Below are 21951 nucleotides of genomic sequence, written 5' to 3'. Positions count from 1 at the left end.
AAGTAGACGTGACAGAATAAGGAGAGATAAAGGTGGAATACGATAAAGAAAGATAAGAAAAAGACGATACAGAACAAAAACCAACATATAAATAAGAGGGAAAAATAAGAAGATGAAAAACGATTATGTAGAGACGAAGAATTCGTTTTTGTCTTAGTTCAATTGGTTAGTGAGTTTCATACCCTTATTTAGTAGCATTATGGTTTTTAATTTTGAATGGTGTTTATTTTTGAGTTTGTTTTATTTTATCATCTATGTTTTAAATTTTTGTTTTAATTATCTTCAATCGTCAGTTTATAACATCAAGTTCTGTTGTACGTTTGTGAAACCCCTATGCCCGTGCAAGGGGTTTAGGGCTTAGTGCAATATTGATGAAAAAGTCTATACCCAGAAATATCTTAATAGTATTAAGATCTTAGGATTGCTGAACCATGAACTGAAATTAAAAATAAGAACACCTATTATGTTGCTTCAGAATATTGACCCTAAAGGTGGTTTATGCAATGGAACAAGATTCTTGGTAACACAATTGGCCAAATATGTTATTCAAGCTAGCAACATAACTGGTGAGTATATTGGTCAAAAGGTCTTGATCCCATGTGTTTGTTTCCCTTCACTGAGACAAGGTTCCCTTTTAGAATGAGGCATAAACAATTCCCTGTAGTCATCGCCTTTGTAATGACTATCCATCAAAGCCAAAGACAGACTTTGCAAAAGGTTGGACTGTATTTACCAAAATCCGTATTTTTCTATGGACAACTTTATGTGGCTATATCACATGTTACTTTGAAAGCTGGTTTGAAAATTCTAATAACGGCTCCTATAGGTAAGCCACAAACCAAAACTTTGAACGTTGTATACAAAGCCGTCTTTCCGAATGTAAGGAAACGATAGTTTATTTTATTTGTTTTGGTTTAGACATTTACTAAATAAATGGTTTATTTTAATGACAATTTGGTTTACTTATACTTCAGAATCGATACTCTTTCACTTTTTCTATTAATGGTTTTATTGATTGTCGAGAACCGATACGTTTATTAAACATAAAAGAAATCGATTATAAAACTATAATGGTGTTTAAAAAATACACACTGAAACAAACTGCAACTTAAAGATATGCAGTAATGGAAATGTAATACATCAGCAAATATTAATGCACATAACGATAATGGTCATTTTGATAAAGTGATGAGTTTTTTTAAAAGTATCATTATCCAACTATCGAAATTTATGGATTTATTAACAATACAGATCACAATACCATTATCCAACTATTCGAAGCTTTTCACCATTATAAAAAACCTTAAATAAATGATTCATTGTTAGTATTGTTAGAACAATAGAATATTAAAATATATCATTTTATAACTTACAAAATTCATATTTATCAATAATCGCCTTTATAAATTTTGTAATTAACTTTGAATACATCGTAAGCCCGCGCTTGGCGCGGGTCCCTACCTAGTATCTATTATATAAAGAGTGAGTGAGGTCTTACAAGACTAACACATCAGCATTCTTCCTTCTGTCACATCAGTTTTTAAAAATATTTAAATAATCAGTATTTTTTTTATTTTAACACATTTTTCAAAAAGTTAATATCTAAATCATATAAAACATTTATCTCAAGTAACTTTAACATTTTTAGGTTTAACTCTCTCATCAAGACGTTTCAGGTATTCCTCTTTACATTGTGAATCCTTTAAACTCACCCCATCTTTGTAGGATACGATTAAAGCTTCTTAATTTTTTTCCAGTAGATCTCTTTCAGGTTTTCATATTGCGTATTTAATTTATTATATGTGAATACATACGAGACGAGAAAGTTTTTCTAGATTTTGTTCTTTTTTTTCTCAGTCATAAAAGATTATAGATCGGCTTCACTCTCACGAGGTTTTTTCATATGATTTTACCTCTTTAAGTCGAGTACCAAAGTTTACATTATCTTAAATTTTCTTTGTAATTCAATTAAAGTGTTTAATTATTTCATTTCAGTTATGTGGTAGAAGACCACTGATAAATCATATCAGATTTTTTTTGTAATTCAATTAAAGTGTTGATTATTTCATTTAAGTTATGTGGCAGAAAACCACTAATAAAGCATATCAGATTAAAATTCTTTAGAGGAAAAATAAATGGCTACGATCAAGTTTTTGAAAAAAGATTTAGCTGCTGTTGTCTCATATGACATTGACGTAGATGCTTATAGCTAGATAATTTGTGTGTGTGTTTTATATATATTCCACCGTCTGATTCATTTATGTGATTTAGTTTTCTATAAAATTTATTTAAGATATTTAAGTTTCTCACTACAAAAACTGACTAAAATAGCTACCGATTATTATTTAGCTATAAGACACAATCCCTCGCTAATACAACACAAGCGACAGACAACAACAGAAAAATTTTGTAGCCTCAGCTGCGATGCTATCCTTGGTCCATAGCCAATTTGTAGCTGCATTGTGATGGATTAGCAAAAGCACATTCTGTAGCCATTAGGAATGGCATGGCTACGACTTGATCCCATGGTTTTTTAGTGACAACTTTGGCAACTGATTTTTCGTGACTATGTGGCTACAAATTTTAGCAACGATCTTCTCTATAAAATCTATGGCTAACAAATTATTTGTTGCTACTATTGTCTACGTATAGCAATGATTTAGCTAGCAATGATTTAGCTAGAGAGATTAAAGGAAATCAAAATATTTAATTTCTAATATAATTCATTACTAAATTAAATATAATAAATAAAACATTAATAGATTATAGAAAAAAAAGTTTAAATCCTCAAACATTGTAAAAATAATTAAATAATAAATATCATCGACAAACAAAAAGTCAAAGCAACATTTACTTCATCCTTCGAACTTGGCAGTACTCTCACTAGCTTCACTAGCTCCATATCTCCATATCTGATACTCTGTAAATCTAATGGAAAACACACACAAGAAGAAGAAAAAAAGATATACATGTTATACCTGCTAACTTGGAAATTATTACTAGTGCGAGCTTTCTCATGTTCAAACCTATTTGCAAATCATCATATAATTCCTGATAAAGCCAAGATGCAAGTCAATTTTAAATCTCATGAAAAAATTGACAGCTCATTGCAGGCTTACAGCGATGTGCCTCACACTTAATAACATATTAAACATATACTTCATAGTTCATACCACTTCTTCTATTAAGAGCTAATCTATGGAACTTTGGAAATATGTTAGCCATAGTGAAGATTATAACTCACCAAGACTGAGACACGAATAGCATCTGAAGAACTTCTTTTCCCCTGCTCCCGATGAAGTTATAAACAACAAGCTGCAAACAAAAAATCCATATATTTCAATGCAAAAAATCCATATATTTCAAAAAAAAAAATTCATATTTCAATCCCTTTAGCATAAATAACTAAAAATAACAAATACGTTGGTTTGACCAAAAAAAAAAAACAAATACGTTGGTAAATTACTAAAAAACCGATGTTATTTGTTTGCCTTTAAACATAACGACCTTTGTTCAAGTGAAGTTTCACGTCATTAATTGTTAACGGTAATAAATTTGTTTCAGTTTATAAGTAACGTTAAATAGTTTAGTTATATAACCATAACCGACGTTATATGCCGTCTTTTTGTAGTGAATATATGATCAAAACGTGGTCAAAACACTTATGACAACTGATAACTCTCCAAAAAACATAAAACGATAATCATAACTCTCCAAAAAATTAATCCTCCTTAGCCTCCTCTGCCACCACTTCGTTCATCAGATTTATGTACTGACGTGATTTTTCCACGCATTTCTCAGTGTTAGCACCAGCTTTGGTCGACTCTTGTAAGAGTCGACAAGCTTCTTCTTCATTCCCGGCAACTTCCCCTTCAAGCGCCTTCTGGAAATGCTTCTCTGACTCACAAAGCCACCGTCCCTCTTCCAACTCCTCCTCCTCGGCGAGGGTACGGAGATCCAAAGCCGGAGTCCAAGTCTCTTCCACTTCCACGTCCACCGCCGGAGTAGTGATCTTCTTTGCCATCACCTTAGTGTTTTCCGCCGGTAATGCTTCTCTGACTCACAAACCCACCGTCCCTCTTCCAACTCCTCCTCCTCGACGAGGGTATGGAGGAGATCCAAAGCCAGAGTCCAACTCTCTTCCACTTCCACGTCCACCGCCAGAGTAGTGGTCTTCTTTGCCATCAGCTTAGTGTTTTTCAGTGCCCGAGCCAAAATCTTCCTCTTCTCGGCCGTCCGATCAAGCTTAGTCTTGATCTTCTCCTTCTTCCTAAGCTTAGTCTTGATCTTCTCCTTCTTCCTAAGCTTACTCTTGGTCTTAGTCGCAGGAGCAGGAGCAGGAGCAGGAGTCTCCACTGTCGGAGTATTTTTCCTCTGTTTTGCTGCAAGAACTCGTAGATCTTGAGATTTCTTCTCACAACATTTTGCTTCCGTATAAGCTTGGATGGCCTTTTCCACATATTGCTGGCAAACTTCATCCTTTTTCGCCTTCTTTGCCTCCACTGCCTTGTGGAGGGTCTTCTTCCAGACACTCGTTAATCGCTTCTCTTCCTCTTCCTCCTTTTCGGCAAGGACAATGTAGGGGTTGGCTGGCCTCTCCTCTTCCCCACTCGCCACAACATTCTCAGGACAAAATGGAAGATCTTTTGTAGCTATGGCACCCAGAAGCCTGCGCCGTTGTTGTAGTACCGTTGCTGGGAAAGAGCAATCCCAAACATCCTTGAGAGAAAGAGAGAAAGTGAGAGAACGAGAAAGAAAATGAGAGATGCAAAAAGGAGGAGGCAAAGAGAAATGCAAAAATGAGTAGCAGTTGGCTGCATATATTGTGGATAAAATATACACAAAATATTTATCACAATTTCAGTATTCCCTTCTCGATTTTTTTTAATGTTTATCGAGATTTAATGACCCAGCTCCAAAAAGCATAAATTGATTTCTAAGACATATCATTAATAGAGTGATCCAAGAATATCTCTTTTTCCAATTGTGCATCAATAGGGCACTGAGATCTTAGAGAGAGAGAAACACAAACATAATTTAACTAACTTCATGCGTAATCTAGTCGCCATAACCTAAACATTAGCAGCAAACTTAATAAAATTAGTCTAGCAAGATAGATTTATTGGAATTTACTTTAGTAATAAACTCATGTTATGAGAATATTCTGATCAATTCTCAAAAATAAAAAAAATTTAATTAACTGAAGAACATGTAATAAAAACATGGCAGAAACAAGTAATATGGTATACACTTTTTTTTGTAGGTGGTTTTCTAATGATTGATAATACTTAATGTCGTCTTGTCTACCTATATATACACATATTTACGCAGGAAAGGTTGATCCATTGTTGATGTTCATCCAACTAGATTATCACACATTTTTGTTACAAATGTAAATGCTCTTTATATTTCCTATGCAGTGATTTTTAAAATTAGTGTGGATTTTTGCAAGTTCCCATGATATACACTTCTATTTTTCGTTATTGATTTTTGACTAAATTGAAAACACACCCCCACATGGCAAAATCTGCCACAAACATTGTACAAAAAACAACTCGTTAATCACCAAAGCCAATCCGCATATACACACGAATTAAAAATTTAAGAAAAAACTATCCTCATTGAAGAAACTATGAACTCAATTCTCTAATCGCAAACCTACAAGGGAAAAAGCATACTTTTAAAAAGATTTCTTGTTGAATATGGGTCACATCAAATACTCAGTGAATCCTCAAACAGTAGTCAACAGCTAACGTAATGGGTAAAAAGATGAAAGACAAACAATAGCTAACGTTATTGGAAAAAAAAAGATTGAGTATGTGAAATTCACAAAAAATAAATAAATTAAAAGACCAAGAGGAAATATAGACGTAATAGCTATTTATTAACCTTAGACTTTAAGTTGTGATCATAAAAAAAAGTATTAAAGTATGTGTGGTGAATTGGTGATGAAAGCTCAGAAATAGAAACTTAGCATAAGCCGTATACTGTATAACAATATAATTTCAAATTTGATTTCTAACTTTTACATACAAATCGAATGTTTCTTTACTAGGCACGGCCCTACTTGACAGGGACGCAGTAGGAAGAACTGAGAAGTGGAGGCAAGACGCACACTAAGTGAGGACCTGGTGGATTGTTGCTTACATTTGCTTCTTCCACGTTTGGCAAACCGACCTGAGGAGGACGGACATAACCCGCAACTAATGGGACACATAATATCGATATTACTACTCTTGAGCCTGTAATATTTTAAACCAGCCAACAAAAAGAAACAACAAAATCATCATTTGGTCTTTCTTGCAACAAAACAAGAGTGAGAAGAAGTTAATATATACTATTACTAACCTTGCTCCTCTGAGAGAGAGACATGGCCTCTTTTCTTACCCGCAATCATCCAATTCTCTGAGTTTGCATAGACTTCATATAACACCTCATCCTTGTGTAAATAAAACAATAGCAATTAATGCACATGCCGATACTTTAACGAGAAAAAAGCGTCAACTAACTCAAATAGAAAGCCTGGTAATGATGAACTAATCGTGGATTAATGATTATTTAGTTAAAATAGGAAAATATATATATCGACTGGCTCAATCTGGACATGGCTTACATGTTGTCGTTCTACGGCTTCACTTTCCTTGAGATCTTTGAGCCTTTCGACTCTCCACTGCATGGTAATAAGTTTTCCGGCCCTAAGACCATCAGAAGCAAGTGGGAGAAATCCAACTGTAAGGCAAGGATCAAGCACTGGACGTTGCAAAACAATCGCACTCTTGAACACCAAATCTCTCCTTTCGGTTTCAGTTTCAGAGTGATTTGCATCCACTGGCTTGTGTGCTCCAGCGGCTCTATCACCATGGATTCCATATTTGATATTCAGAATGCTCTCTTGTAGCTGCAGATCTTTCCCTTATGTTGTACAAAAAATTAGTTAGTTCGCAGTCAATACAAATGTTTTTCTGTTTTAATATGCAAATGCAATTGAATGCTAATAGCCACTTCATAAAAGATTTATGGAGGAAAAGAACAAGTCAGAGTGGATCTTCCTATTCTATGTTACATTATCTTTATCGCACTTTCTCGCCAAATCTGTAATATTATGCGCACTACTCTGAAATCAGATATAGCTTCCAAGTTTGCAGATGGCATTATCAGTTTAAGAGAGCGTGTTATATTAACAGTTACTTAGAAGAATAGGAATACCTGAAGACATCGTCTTGTCTAAGCATATACTGAACACAATTGCTGCTCTAGATCCTGGAGACACATCAAGCAGCAATTGTGTTCTTCAACGACCGATCGATCTCTTTCAGATCAGACAGTTTGTTAAGATTATCCACCTTAGCCATGGCGGCGACGACGGCATGTTGCCGTCTTTTGTTGTTGTTTCTTTCTTCTCATGACTATTCTTAGGCTTTTTACTAATGACCTACGGACGAATGAAGGTTTCAAAGTTAGGAAATCAAAAGAGATTTATCAGTGACTTGACTGACTTCAAAAAAGGCAAAACAAACCTGGAAGAGAGGGAGCTGCATGGGGCTGTGCTTGTGCTTGAGGAAGTAATCTGAATAAAAAAAAATAAAATCTTTTTGATGAAAGGATTCCAAAAAGCAGAGCAACCTGAGTGAAGAAAATAGATGCAATAGAGAGCTTTTAAAAGAGGCAAGACAAACCGGGAAGAGAGGGAGCAGCACCAGGTTATGCTTGAGAAGGTAATCTGAAAAATGTTTTTTTAAAAAAACAAAAAAAGTTTAGTTAGCAATTCCAAAAAAAAAGGAGAAAAATTGTGTTTTAGAATGAAAATTTTATTATTTACTCTGATTTCTTTATTTGGAATGATATTATTAATCGTTTTGTATGAGATTAAGATAATGATGCTATTAATTTTGTATGAATTAACGTTTTTTTATTTTAATACCACCTATTGGACTCTGTATTATTAGTCACGGCACTGTCCCTGATCTACATCCCACTGAATCTCCTTCCTCCATCTCAAAGCCCTGGCCTCTGCTTCCTCCACCAAAGCCATGGTCGACGATACTTTCTCAGTTTCACCTCTCCATAGCTTGTTCTTTCTCTTTGCAATCTTCCACATACTCTTATTTCACCATTCGGCCCTTAAAGCCTTATCCTTCATTTCCTCCCTAGACACGTCAATCTCACACGGACCGTTTTTCACAAACAACTCACATATATACATTATATACATAACACTTTAAATAGTATTCTAATAATAATTTTGAAAATATATTATTAATTGTATATACAATATATATATATATATGAAATAAATAAATTAATGCTCTTAATATATCTTTTAGATATAATATATTTCTTTAACTTTCTAAAAATAGATATTTTGAAATAATATAATTATTATTTGAATTAAACAAAAACATATTTTTTAAACAAACCACTTTTATTTGGTTTTCCCATTCAACAATATATTTTGAATCGTTTGATTCGCTTGATCTGCATTTGTTCCGTCTGATCCGCCTAATCCGCTCTTGATCCACCTGACTCTTCTTGATCTGCTTGATTTGCAACGTCTGAACCTCTTTTATCATTTGGAGCCTAAATCGTTTATTAGTTTATAAATTGAAGTGAAACCCTAAACAATCTCTCAATTTCTCTCAGTTATCTCACCTTTTCTCAACTATCTTCTTGAACGAGCAATCATTTCACGTATTCTCTCTCTAATGTTTCTCTCAAAATTAAAAAAAAAAAAACTTTTTAGAATAGAAAAAGTTCGAAAGATCTTTAGGAGCCTATCAACCAAGCCACTCAATGAGCCACCAACCAAGCCACAAAACCCCAACTTTGCCTGGTCGAAGTCGCTTTCGTTCAAAGACAAGTTTGCATACGTGCGGTTCTTGAGGAACAAAGGTCTGTGTGAGATGGAGGTGTATAGGGAGGAAATGAAGACTAAGGCTTTAAGGGCTGAATACGATGAAATAAAAGAGCATGCAGATGATTTTAAAGAAAAAGAACAAGTGGTTGATGATAACAAAACCCGTGAGAAGTAGTGTAAACTATGAGAAGCTGAAACTGAGAAATTGTTGTCAACCCACTACAAGAAAACATCACATATTCCTACGACATATATAATTAAAAAAACGTAAGAAACAAGCGTTTCCTACCAATTTTCTACGAAATACTATCGTAGGTTCTATGCCGTCGGAAATTATAAATAGTAAGAAAATGGTAGGAAAGTTCATACGAAACTTTTGGTAGGAAAATTTCGTGTCAGAATATCGTAGGGCAATTGTTACTAATTTCCTCCCATTTTCCTACGAAAAAAATCACATCGTTTTCATACGAACATTTTCGTACCATATTCCTACCATTTTCCTATAAGCTATATAAAAATAATTTTAATTAAATTAATTTCAAAATTAATAATTTCAATTTTGAAATAATTTTAACAATTAAGTAGAATTAATTTTTAACTAAATACGGGCATTCAATGCCCAAATTATATTAATTCATTCAGTATTTCTTTTTTCTAGAGTATGTCACTATTTATAGAGCATGTTGGGAGTTACTTTTACTCTGCTTTGTCGATGTGGGACTTTTTTCATTTCTTTTTTTAACTGATTTTGGTAGAAAATTTGTAGGATATTTAAATAATAAAATATTTATTTCGTAGGAAATGATAGGTAATTTCTTACATATTCTGTTTGTAAAAAAGTGGTTAGAAATTTCTGACGAATTTCTTACGTTTACCAAAGTAAATTTTTTAACTGATTTCCTACCATTTTCTGATCAGATTTCCTATGAATATTATTTTAATTGAATATTGGTAAGAAATTTTTGACCGTTTTCTAACGATTTTTATCGTAAGAAATTTCTTTCTAATTTTAGATCACTTTTAGTTTTTATCATAAGTTTATAGGAAAATAGTAAAAAAAAAATCTTACTAAAATTTTTGTTGGAAAAATTCATAGGAATTCAACATGTTTTCTTATAGTGATTATGGCTTTGGTAGAGGAAACAGAGGCCATGTCATTGGGCCATAGATCAGAGAATGTATATTTAAATTTGATATAATTTAAATACAACAGAGTTGATTACAACTTATACAACTAATAACATTCTATATATTGTAGAAAACTAATATAACATTTACTATGTTCATACAATGTTTCATGATGATTATCATGCACCAGCTTTGACACTCTTTCTTAATATTTTGTCATATGTTTTTCTGAATTTTACTGTTAATTTGTTTTAAGCTTTCAATAATATTTATACTCTCATAGATTATATAGGCCAACTCCCTTCCATGTAAGATACTCCTCCAAGCCTATTTAACCTTATATATATATATATATATATATATTGATGATATTATCTTCTCTCACTCACCTCAAAGGATCAAAGCAGAAGAAACAAAATCACTCACACTTCAAAGAAGAATAAGAAATGTCTCCCAAAACTATCTTCAGCACATTTTATTATTGGTAACAGTACTACAGGAAATGGAAAGGTTGGTGAAAATAAAGCTTTTCAGTGAAAGAAGTTGGATTTTTCTGGGCAAAACATTAAGATGAAACATCAAGTTTGAGGTGAAACTTCACCTCAACTTCGTGGTGTCATATTATCTTGCAAAAGAGATGCTGTTGACTCTATAAACTAGTGTTTCAAATTTTTAATTATTTGAAGCACAAATTTCTGGTTTACCAACGGAGGAAAACTCACTGTAATCAAAGTTTAAAAGCAAGAAAAAAAAGTTTGCTATGACTTATTATGTAATGTATGTATAAGAAGATGATCATGATTCATGAGCTTCAACAATTTTGGATTGTTATGACCTGACCATTTGTCTTGGGCTTTGATTGGGCCTTAGATTGAAGCGCAAATTGATCTAGAATCTATTTTATTTACAATAGTGTCCTCGTCTCTTACAAGTCTTGAGCAGAGAACGTTCCCATGGTATTGGGATAATAATGATACAGTATTTGATTTGATTTGATCAAAGTAATAGGAGAGTAGCTTTCTCGATTCTGCTTTTATCTTCTTCACCTTCTTCTCCTCTGATTCTTTTGGTTTCTCTACTGTTTTATGTTCTCAGCATAAAAGACCGATTTCGGATCTCATCAAAGATTCCGGCGTCGGAAATTTCTACTAACTCCGATGGCGAACTATTTGGCTCAGTTCCAGACGATTAAAAATTCCTGTGATCGCGTCGTCGCCGCCGGTAAAGTTACCCAATCTGGATTTTGTTTCTGTAGTTTTACTACATTCTATTTCTTCGTTGATTACGATCTATACTACTCTTCTCTTTCTCGTTTGCCTCATTTTACAATCTGATAGTAAGATATTAGTTGCTTTCTAAGTTTTTTGTCACCAGAAGATCTTTTTGTAATTAGAAAACATGTAAATTTGGAAGTTTCCCAAGTAGTTGAAGTCCCAGATCAGATTATCTGAATCTGAACTAATAAAGAGCTGTATTCATAATGTGATCTTGTTGGTTGGTAGATGCTTCCTTTTGAACTCTTTTGGAGCTTCAGAGATAAAAATTTTGAATATTGTTGCGAAGCTTTACCCTCATTTGATTGCATATTTGAGCTTTTAGAACGTACTGAATCATCACTGTAACGGTTGTTATATGGCTTTTATGCTGAGAGCTGACACTTGACGAGTGATTCATGTGCTTCCATGGATTATGCTTTTGTTCCTGAAATTCTAACTCTGCTTGTTCATTGATATTAAGACCTTTTCTTCTTCTTGTTTCCTTTACCTGTGGATCTTACTTAGCTTTCCATGTATTACAGTCGAGGACGTGTCTGATCTGTGGCCCACGGTTAAAGATTTGTTTGAGGAACATCAGCCATTAAAAAGAGCATTCTTGACAAACAAGACCCGAAATCCGGTGCTTGTTGAGAACTTGCCGGTTGAATTCATATTAACTACAGACGCCAGGCTTCGTAGTCGATTCCCGCAGGAGCAATATTTGTTCTGGTTTCGAGAACCATATGCAACTATAGTTCTTGTGACGTGTGAGGTACTTGTCTTGTTGATATCCTGTTTTTGTTTCTCTGTGTTATTCTTGGCAGTGGACGGTAATCACTTGGAGAAAAACAAAGATGATGTTCTGTCTTCCTTTTCTATAAAAGAAAAAGAACTTAGGTCTAGATTATGTTAGGTACCGTTAATGGTTTCTTGAATTTGTTCCATCACTTATTTTGGTTACGTTATATTTTTGGCCTTGCAGGATCTTGATGAGTTTAAAAACATTCTTAAACCACGTCTGAAATTAATTGTTCAGAACGATGAGAGGGAATGGTTTATTGTATTTGTATCTAAGGCTCACCCAAGTAATGATCAAGCAACTAAATCTGTCAAGAAAGTATATGCCAAGCTTGAAGTTGAGTTCAGTTCGAAAAAGAGAGAAAGGTTAGAAATGTAGATTGGGCATTGTTTTTTGCTTCAGTACATGTGGCCAAGAACCAAAGTTAAGCCATGCCAGATTCTCAAAGGCTTGATTGCTCCTACTAAAATATAAACAAAAATAGATTAGAAGAAACAGTTGCACAATTGGAATTAGTCATCTTTTTACTAGATGCATATAAACGAAACTCATTTAGCTCATAGAAAGGAAGTTACTAACGATAACGCAGAATGGCGACACTTTTTCATTTACTTGATCGGTTTTACTCAGTTTATGTTTTGGTCTTTATATGATAATTTTGCAATGCTTTAAAGGTGCTGTAAGCTGGATGTACATGGCCCTGACGCAAATTTTTGGGAGGATCTAGAATTAAAGATCACGGAGTGCATCAGGAATACCTTGGACAGGCGCGTTCAATTCTATGAGGATGAGATACGCAAGCTCAGCGAGCAGCGGTTTATGCCAATATGGAACTTCTGTAACTTTTTCATCTTGAAGGTTATCTCTCTTCTCAATTTCTGAAATGAAAACGAAATGTGGCTGCTGGCTGCTATATAGATGAATAAAATGCTTCAAATCTTGTTTCTTCCTTTAATATAACTTGATTTTACTCTGTTTTTGGTAAAGTCTGATGGACAATTCTGTGCCCCTTTTATTATCTTTCATTGAAGTATGAAAAGAATTCCCTATCTGTTAAACTTATATATACCACCTTTGGTCCTTGCAGTCACTTTTGATGAAACTTTTTCTCATTTTCTTAAATGTCATAATGTTCTATACTATCTCAGGAAAGTTTGGCTTTCATATTTGAGATGGCTCATCTTCATGAAGATGCATTACGTGAATATGATGAACTAGAGCTCTGCTATTTGGAAACAGGTTCTTTTCCTACCTCTCTATCTCTCTCTTGCAGACCCATGGCAATACGACGCTTTTGTCTATTTGGTATATTTATTATTTTTCTGCATCTGTTAATTTAACAGCAGGAAGATAGATTATATGTAATTTTATATTCTAGGTTTTGACAAACCTGACATCTATCTTTATCTTTAAAATCATTTGGGATCAGTATTCATCCAACAAATTGATTTAGTTTTCCTAATTTTTTCCTGAATAAATAATCTATAATGCATCAACTACGATGCAGTTAATATGCCTGGAAAACAGAGGGATTTTGGAGGATTCGACAGTGAAGATGACCAAGCTGCGCTGCTGAAACCAGGAAGCAAACCATTGACACAGATTGTGCAAGATGATTCGTTTAGAGAATTCGATTTTAGACAGTATCTTTTTGCCTGTCAATCTCGGGTTGGTGTCCATTTTCTGCGTTCACAATTGTAGCTTTACTTTTACCAATTTTTTCATTGGCTTACCTGCATGTGTTTTTTTCGCAGCTATTGTTCAAGTTGAATCGTCCTTTTGAAGTTTCATCCAGGGGCTATTCTTTTGTTATCAGTTTTGCGAAGGCCTTGACCCTCCATGAGGTAGTCTATACTGTTACTAAAGAAACGCTTATTATCATATCTCTGATTTCTTGATTTGACCGTCCTTATTTTTCCTCTTCTTTCGATATTTTATAGAGTGTACTGCCCTTCTGTATGCGGGAAGTTTGGGTAATTACTGCATGTTTAGCGTTGCTCGATGCAACTGCTTCGCATCACCATGATGGTGTTGTTGCACCTGATATTGAGAAGGAATTCTACCGTCTTCAGGGTGATCTCTATTCACTTTCACGGGTTAAGGTAGAAATTTACTTGTTTTCATAATCTGGATAATAAATAAAACCCTTGTTCTCTTCCCATCAATTCGAATGGAGTTCTCCCTTAATTATTTTGCATTTGTCCATGTCATGGTTCGCTAATCTTTTTTATGTGATGTCATACTAGTTTCATCATGTCCAAGCACCTATAAAATTGTTTTGTTGGTTGAATTTAAGATGACAATATCATTTTTCAGTTCTTATACTCATTGAAATGTCTTTCTGATTATGGCAGTTCATGAGACTTGGATATCTGATAGGATATGGAACAGACATAGAAAAAAGTCCACTGAATAGGTACGGGTCTATTTCTGTTGTAGCATGTGCATTTGGTTGTTAATTAGAAGTACCCAGTGATTACCCAATTGGTGAGTAAGTATTAGTTTGCAAGTCTTTGTTGGCTCAAAAAAGTGTATCGACTTTTATTTACTCTTTGGGTTTAGTAGTAACCTTTACACATTTTTTGACAGTGCTTGTCTCAGTATGCTGCCTTGGCCAAAACCGGCAGTCTGGCCATCTCTTCCAGCAGATGCTTCCTCTGAGGTTCTTGAAAAAGAAAAGGTATATGCTGCGTGAATGTGTTATCTGATATCATTCTTATTTAAGCCAATATTGCTTTAGATTCAGGCTAAGAGTTAACTGTGCTTGCATGACATCTCGTGGAAACTGACATAATGTGAGATCTAGGGTATTATTTAGTATCTGTTTCTTTTTTATTGTAAGAATACTCATCTCCTTGTTTTGGCACAGACTATTCTTCAAGCAACTTCAAGAACTAAGCACTTTGGTATTCAACGCAAACCTTTACCCCTTGAACCATCTGTCCTTCTACGTGTGGCTAACAGAAGAAGGGCTTCTCTTTCTACTGGCAATATTCCTGAAATATTTGATGGCCGCCCAAGTTTTACTGAAGGGTAATGAACTTTATAAAATTCCGTCCTTTAGCTCTTCTTGTTTAGTTGTTTTCAAATGTGTTAGCACTTAAAACTCAAACATTTTAAAGTTTCCAGGAAATATTGCAATTTATCACTTTTTGTTATTCTTCCTATTATATTCCGACAGATCAGGTTTAGAAGCGTCTCCGAGAACACCTTCATCACTTAAAGTACAAGCAGCTCCCATGTCGAGAACAAATTCTTCACCTGGAAACTTTGAAAGTCCGCTAGATAGGCCTATGAGGCTTGCTGAAATTTTTGTTGCAGCCGAGCATGCTTTGCGACTTACCATTTCTGATCATGATTTGTTGATGACATTGTCATCTATTCAGGACTTCGAGGTAGCATAACTGGGAAATTCAATTGCGCATGCCATTTACATAAGGACAGTGAAGCTTCTGATTTTTATGATTCTCTTTCTTCTAGCTTCTCATATATAAATTTTGTTGTGGCAGCATAAATATCTTAATCTAACCAAAGGCGCTGCCGAAAACTATCACCGTTCTTGGTGGAAGAGACATGGAGTCGTTCTTGATGGTGAAATTGCAGCTGTCTGCTTCAAGCACGGAAAATATGATTTGGCCGCAAACTCTTATGAAAAAGTTTGTGCCCTTTATGCGGGTGAAGGATGGCAAGATTTACTGGCTGAAGTCTTGCCCAATTTAGCTGAGTGTCAAAAGATTCTTAATGATCAAGCTGGGTACATGTCATCTTGTGTTAGACTACTGTCGTTGGAGAAGGGTTTATTCTCTTCCAAGGAGCGGCAAGCTTTTCAGTCCGAGGTTGTTAATCTTGCACACAGTGAAATGAAGAACCCAGTCCCCTTAGATGTGTCATCATTGATCACATTTTCCGGAAATACTGGCCCTCCACTTCAGTTGTGTGATGGAGACCCCGGCGATCTATCTGTTACTGTGTGGAGTGGCTTTCCTGATGATATCACCCTTGATTCACTCAGTCTTACCTTGGTAGCCACCAACAACACTGACGAAGGCGGACAGGTTTGCCTCCACTGGACATGAACGCGTCTTTTTCTTCTATCGAATTCGACGTTATTAAGAACTATGTATCTGAATTGGGTTTCAGGCTTTAAAGAGCTCCGCTGCAACTCTGCTAAAGCCTGGAAGGAACACTATCACTTTTGCTTTGCCTCCACAAAAACCCGGTTCCTATGTCTTGGGAGTTGTTACTGGCCAGATAGGGCGCCTGAGATTCAGATCTCACAGCTTTTCAAAGGGTGGTCCTGCCGATAGTGATGACTTCATGAGTTATGAAAAGCCAACCAGACCTATCCTGAAGGTACACGATCTCCCAATAGATTACAGCTTCTGAAACAGTAGAAAATCATTAATTACATGCATGAGCAGTGATACGCTTATGGGCATTTTTTTCCTTCGTTGAGACAATAGACATCTTATTCTATAGGTTTCCAAACCAAGAGCTCTGGTTGATCTTGCTGCAGCTGTATCGTCTGCGCTGCTAATAAATGAAGCCCAGTGGATTGGTATCATAGTACGTCCTATTGATTATTCTCTGAAAGGCGCCATCTTGCACATTGATACTGGTCCAGGGCTAAAGATCGAAGACACATATGGCATTGAGATGGAAAGATACACGGAAACAGATTGTGATGCTGGTGCACCAAAAGCTGAAGTTTCTCTAGAAGATAGCCCTGTCTCTCCAAAACAAGATTCGGAGGTGCTTAATCTCTGCGATGGTAAAATAGTGTTCTCAGAGTGGGCAAGCAATGTGAGTTCTATTCTGTGGGTCCCTGTACGTGCATTGAGTGAGAAGCTTTCTAGAGGGTCATCTTCAGGTTTGCAGCAAGAAATAATTTTTCTGATTATTACATGTCGTTTGTCACTTCCACTGGCCAATGATCATATTTCTTTTGCGTTAACAGTCACTCCGCTGAAACAAGATATTTTAGAGGGAATGAGAACTGTAGCTTTGAAACTTGAATTTGGGGTTCATCATAACCAGATCTTTGAGAGGTATTATATTTCTTCCATGTCATGGCAAATCTTGATCATCTTTTTTTCCAAATCAGAGGTTTGGCCCCCAAAACTGTTCTTTTACTCATCAGATTTCCCTCTGATTTTGTTATGTGAGCAGAACCATAGCTGCACATTTTACCGACCCTTTTGACGTGACCACAAGGGTGGCAAACAAATGCAATGATGGCACTCTGGTCGTGCAGGTAGCCAACTTAATCTCTTCAAAAATATTGTATCGTTAATTCTCAGCTCCCTCATTCTTATTCACGTCTACTCAGGGTTATAATTAATCATGCAGTTCCTATTTACAGGTTATGCTACATTCTCTAGTCAAGGCCAACTTATTAGTTCTTGATTCTTGGCTTGATCTTCAAGATGGATTTGTTCATGGACAAAGTGATGGAAGACCGACTTCAACGTTCTTTCCGCTTGATGTGTCTCCAGGATCTAGAGCAGCAATTGTGTTCAGTATATGCTTAGACAAGACGATGTCTTCAGGTATTCCTATTCTTCTAAGTTACTGTTAATATAACACGCTCTCTTAAACTGATAATGCCATCTGCAAACTTGGAAGCTATATCTGATTTCAGAGTAGTGCGCATAATATTACAGATTTGGCGAGAAAGTGCGATAAAGATAATGTAACATAGAATAGGAAGATCCACTCTGACTTGTTCTTTTCCTCCATAAATCTTTTATGAAGTGGCTATTAGCATTCAATTGCATTTGCCTATTATAACAGAAAAACATTTGAATTGACTGCGAACTAACTAAATTTTTGTACAACATAAGGGAAAGATTTGCAGCTACAAGAGAGCATTCTGAATATCAAATATGGAATCCATGGTGATAGAGCCGCTGGAGCACACAAGCCAGTGGATGCAAATCACTCTGAAACTGAAACCGAAAGGAGAGATTTGGTGTTCAAGAGTGCGATTGTTTTGCAACGTCCAGTGCTTGATCCTTGCCTTACAGTTGGATTTCTCCCACTTGCTTCTGATGGTCTTAGGGTCGGAAAACTTATTACCATGCAGTGGAGAGTCGAAAGGCTGAAAGATCTCAAGGAAAGTGAAGCCGTAGAACAACAAAATGTAAGCCATGTTCAGATTGAGCTAGTTGATATATATATCGTCCTATTTAAACTATATAATCATCAATTCAAGATCAGTTCATCATTACCAGACTGTCTATTTGAAAAGTTGACGCTTTTTTCTCGGTAAAGTATCGGCACGTGCATTTATTGCTATTGTTTTATTTACACAAGGACAAGGATGAGGTGTTATATGAAGTCAATGCAAACTCAGAGAATTGGATGATTGCGGGTAGGAAGAGAGGCCACGTCTCTCTCTCAGAGGAGCAAGGTAAGTAATATACATTAACTTCTTCTCACTCTTGTCTTGTTGCAAGAAAGACTAAATGATGATTATGTTGTTTGTTTTTGTTGGCTGGTTTAAAATATTACAGGCTCAAGAGTAGTAATATCGATACTATGTGTCCCATTAGTTGCGGGTTATGTCCGTCCTCCTCAGCTCGGTTTGCCAAACGTGGAAGAAGCAAACGTAAGCTGCAATCCACCAGGTCCTCACTTAGTGTGCGTCTTGCCTCCACTTCTCAGTTCTTCCTACTGCGTCCCTGTCAAGTAGGGTCATGCCTACTAAAGAAACATTCGATTTGTATGTAAAAGTTAGAAATCAAATTTGAAAATATATTGTTATATACGGTCTATGCTAAGTTTCTATTTCTGAGCTTTCATCACCAATTCACCACTCATTTCGAAACTTTTTTTTATGATCACAACGTAAAGTCTAAGGTTAATAAATAGCTATTACGTCTATTTTTCCTCTTGGTCTTTTAATTTTTGTTTCTTTGTGAATTTCACACGCTCAATCTTTCTTTTTTTTGTTTCCAATAACGTTAGCTATTGTTATTCTTTCATCTTTTTACCCATTACGTTAGCTGTTGACTATTTTTGAGGGTTCATTGAGTATTTGATGCGACCATATTCAACAAGAAATCTTTTTTAACATTATGCGTTTTCCTTTGTTGGTTTGCGAACAGAGAATTGAGTTCATAGTTTTGTCAATGAGGATAGTTTTTTCTTATAATAAATCGTGTGTATATGCGGATTTCCGAGTTGGTCCTTGGTAGATTTTTGACAATGTTAATATCACTCCAGTGGAAATACGAAGAGCATTTACATTTGTAACAAAAGGCAAAGAACTGTAATTCAGCATAGATCAAATCTCACTCTGTCTTTACAAAAAAAGTAAAAAAAAAAAAACAGAAAACAATATGTAACTTTTTTTTTTCTGTTGGGAGCGAGAGTTTAAATACACCTGCAAATTTCGTTGTTTAGATTTCCGTGATGAATTAGTAAGAATCAGCGTGTTTACTGTCTTGAATTTCTGCAGAGCTTACATTCGTTTTCGAAAAGTCTCTGCATAGATAATGTATCCCTAATTTTTTTCCTGCTGCTACTATAGTTATGTAAATATACTTTTTTATATTTATTTTGGTACCTTGGAACTCACGTGAAGTGAATAAGTGTTTGCTATTCTTACTATGCCTTCATCTGTTTCTGTTGATGAAACTACTAAGAATCAGTTCCGGATGAGTTGGATGTATGATAGAGTTTCCCAGGAGTCAGAGAACAAGGTTTCAGGTGAAACCCATCCTCAGAGTGAGGGTTGAGCCAGAGTCAAAGGTGGTGCAGCATGATATATAGTTGACATGTACATGAAAAGCATGCAACATTTTTACTGATTCACTGGCTAAGAATCTTACCCTAAGATGAAGCTCCTTCTGGACAATGATAGCCCAACAAAATCAGATAATTCAAGCTCTGATTCTCAGAAGCTGCCAACATTAAAGAGATTCCGTGTGTTTTACGCGAGCAGGCCTTTTCGGTTTTACCAAGTTCAGAGGACGAACGCAGGTCATTCTTTTGGACTTATCTCATGAAGAAAGACTAATCCTATTGAGATTTAATGTTATAGTGTACTAATTGATTTTGTAACTCCCGTCTGATCATATTGATGCTTTAGTTGATGTAAAGTTATTACCTATGTATTCAGACCGGATCTGAGATTTTAGGGGTTTTAAACAAAATAGAAAATGAGGGTCATTACTAGTTTCAAATTTTTTTTTTTATAAACTGGATTGAGCTAAAAATTTTGGGAGGGGAGGGGGCAAGACAAATGTTTCAATAGGTTTCACCCAGATCCGGCCATGTATGTATCTCTACTCTATTAGAAAACTATGTTCTCACTAGCTATATGAACCTGTGCTGCCTAATCATTTTTGCTTTTCCTGAATTGCTGATTTTCTTACATCCACAAGAATCTCTAAAGCATAGATCAATGCTAAGATTCCTGTATTATTTGTACAGTCATAATGTGGTGTGATTGTCACCCTCTTGACCCACTTTGTCTTTGTGACTATATATTAATTTTTCAAATCTGTCTTTATCCGAAGCTGGCAAAAGTCAATAAAAGCCTTCCAAAACCTAAAAGAGAGACCCAAAGCAAAGAAAAGCAAACTTGATTGAACCAAGTTTTGCTATGACTTTACTAAATCTAAACCGGGTCTTTCAGCAATATTTTGTTTCCATGTTTACTCCACAAATATATTCGTGAATATCGAGCAGAAACTTGGTGGGCAAGGCCATTCCTCTGTATTATAAATGGAGGGGATGGGGTATTAGTTGTATTTAGGTGGAGTGGAATACAGATTATTCAATTCTTCCCTCTCTTTTTTTTTTTCATTAAACAACTTAACAACAACATCTTATTCATGTCTCTGCTTCTCAGCTTTTGGTTGGTCACCGGTAAACCTAATTGTATATTTGGACGGCGAGTAAATCTCTCTAATTTACTTCATTTAAATTTTCTTTTGTGTTAACATAATTCCGCTAAAGATTTATATACTACTGCCTAAAGAGTGAATGGTAAGTGGTCGTGGAATACATGTACATGCAATAACAAAAACAATTAGATATATAGTGAACAATATTTACTATTACAACTCCTAAAAATTATAGCTCAAAAGTATTATTACTCTTATTTTTTTGGTTTTAACTTTTAATGTTAAGAAGTATTATTTACTATAACTAGGAAAAGATTCGTAAATTCAGACCAAATTGCGTGGTGCGTGGAGCTTGATGGGCAAATAAAACTCTATTTGGCACGTGAACTAGATGAGCAAATTGTACGGGGAATTCATCATCCACAACCAAAAAAAACTTTAAAAACCTTTAAAATATTTAGATGGGAATCATTTATTGATTTCTACAACAGCTTTAATGCTTTGCATATGGTAAACATGTATGCAGGGGTTCGAATCCCTCAATGGACGTAGATATTTTATTAAAAAAAAAAATGAGTTTGTGGCACTCGTTTGTGTAATTTCCAAATCCTGTTTAAAGATTTTTAAACACATTCATTTCACAAGTGTTGTCCATGTAGGCAAGAGTTAAGGGATAAATAACACTGTTAACTTTTTTTCTGACGTAATAATACTGTTAACTTGAATGTATGATTTAGCATAAAATAGAAAGTTTAGATATGTAATTTAAATTTTTCTTAACTTGATATAGATTTGTGCACAATGATATCATTTATGTATGAAAATAACATTTACGAAAAAGCCAATTTTTCATTACTAATATATAATTAGTCTTTAATTAAGTTTTTTCTGATCAAAACAGGAATAATCATTTACTAATTATTTTTTAATCCTCTTGTGTCGCCTCCTCCTCTGCTGCTGCCGCCTCCTCTGTTGCTGCCGCCGCCTTCTTTGCTGCCGCCGCCTCCTCTGCTGCCGCCGCCTCCACATACCTCATCAACTTTCTATATTTGGTTAACT

At 35.2% G+C, this 21951-nt stretch overlaps 1 protein-coding gene across 4 annotated transcripts; it reads left to right on the top strand.

Annotated features, from left to right (window-relative positions):
* The first annotated feature begins 10920 nt into the window (after positions 1 to 10920).
* On the top strand, positions 10921 to 18868 carry LOC18017027 (trafficking protein particle complex II-specific subunit 130 homolog). Of its 4 annotated transcripts, XM_006401510.2 has the most exons (22): positions 10921 to 10938; positions 11078 to 11203; positions 11781 to 12010; positions 12221 to 12402; positions 12712 to 12895; positions 13186 to 13276; positions 13545 to 13705; positions 13792 to 13881; positions 13978 to 14139; positions 14392 to 14453; positions 14627 to 14717; positions 14907 to 15070; positions 15219 to 15432; positions 15547 to 16092; positions 16178 to 16390; positions 16517 to 16907; positions 16995 to 17085; positions 17207 to 17291; positions 17400 to 17586; positions 17881 to 18179; positions 18353 to 18449; positions 18553 to 18868. In XM_006401510.2, the coding sequence occupies exons 2-22, from the start codon at positions 11140 to 11142 to the stop codon at positions 18729 to 18731; spliced, it is 3783 nt and encodes a 1260-aa protein (XP_006401573.1). In that variant the 5' UTR covers positions 10921 to 10938; positions 11078 to 11139; the 3' UTR covers positions 18732 to 18868. The 4 variants fall into 4 exon arrangements, with proteins under 4 accessions (XP_006401573.1, XP_024011592.1, XP_024011591.1 ...); XM_024155824.1 differs by having other exon boundaries at positions 10929 to 11203; positions 14627 to 14714; positions 14905 to 15070; positions 15224 to 15432; XM_024155823.1 differs by having other exon boundaries at positions 10929 to 11203; positions 17887 to 18179.
* Positions 18869 to 21951: the final 3083 nt, after the last annotated feature.

This window comes from Eutrema salsugineum, unplaced genomic scaffold, assembly GCF_000478725.1.
Source record: "Eutrema salsugineum unplaced genomic scaffold, Eutsalg1_0 scaffold_2, whole genome shotgun sequence".
In the NCBI taxonomy this organism is placed as follows: domain Eukaryota; kingdom Viridiplantae; phylum Streptophyta; class Magnoliopsida; order Brassicales; family Brassicaceae; genus Eutrema; species Eutrema salsugineum.
This window is presented reverse-complemented; position numbering and strand designations above follow the sequence as displayed.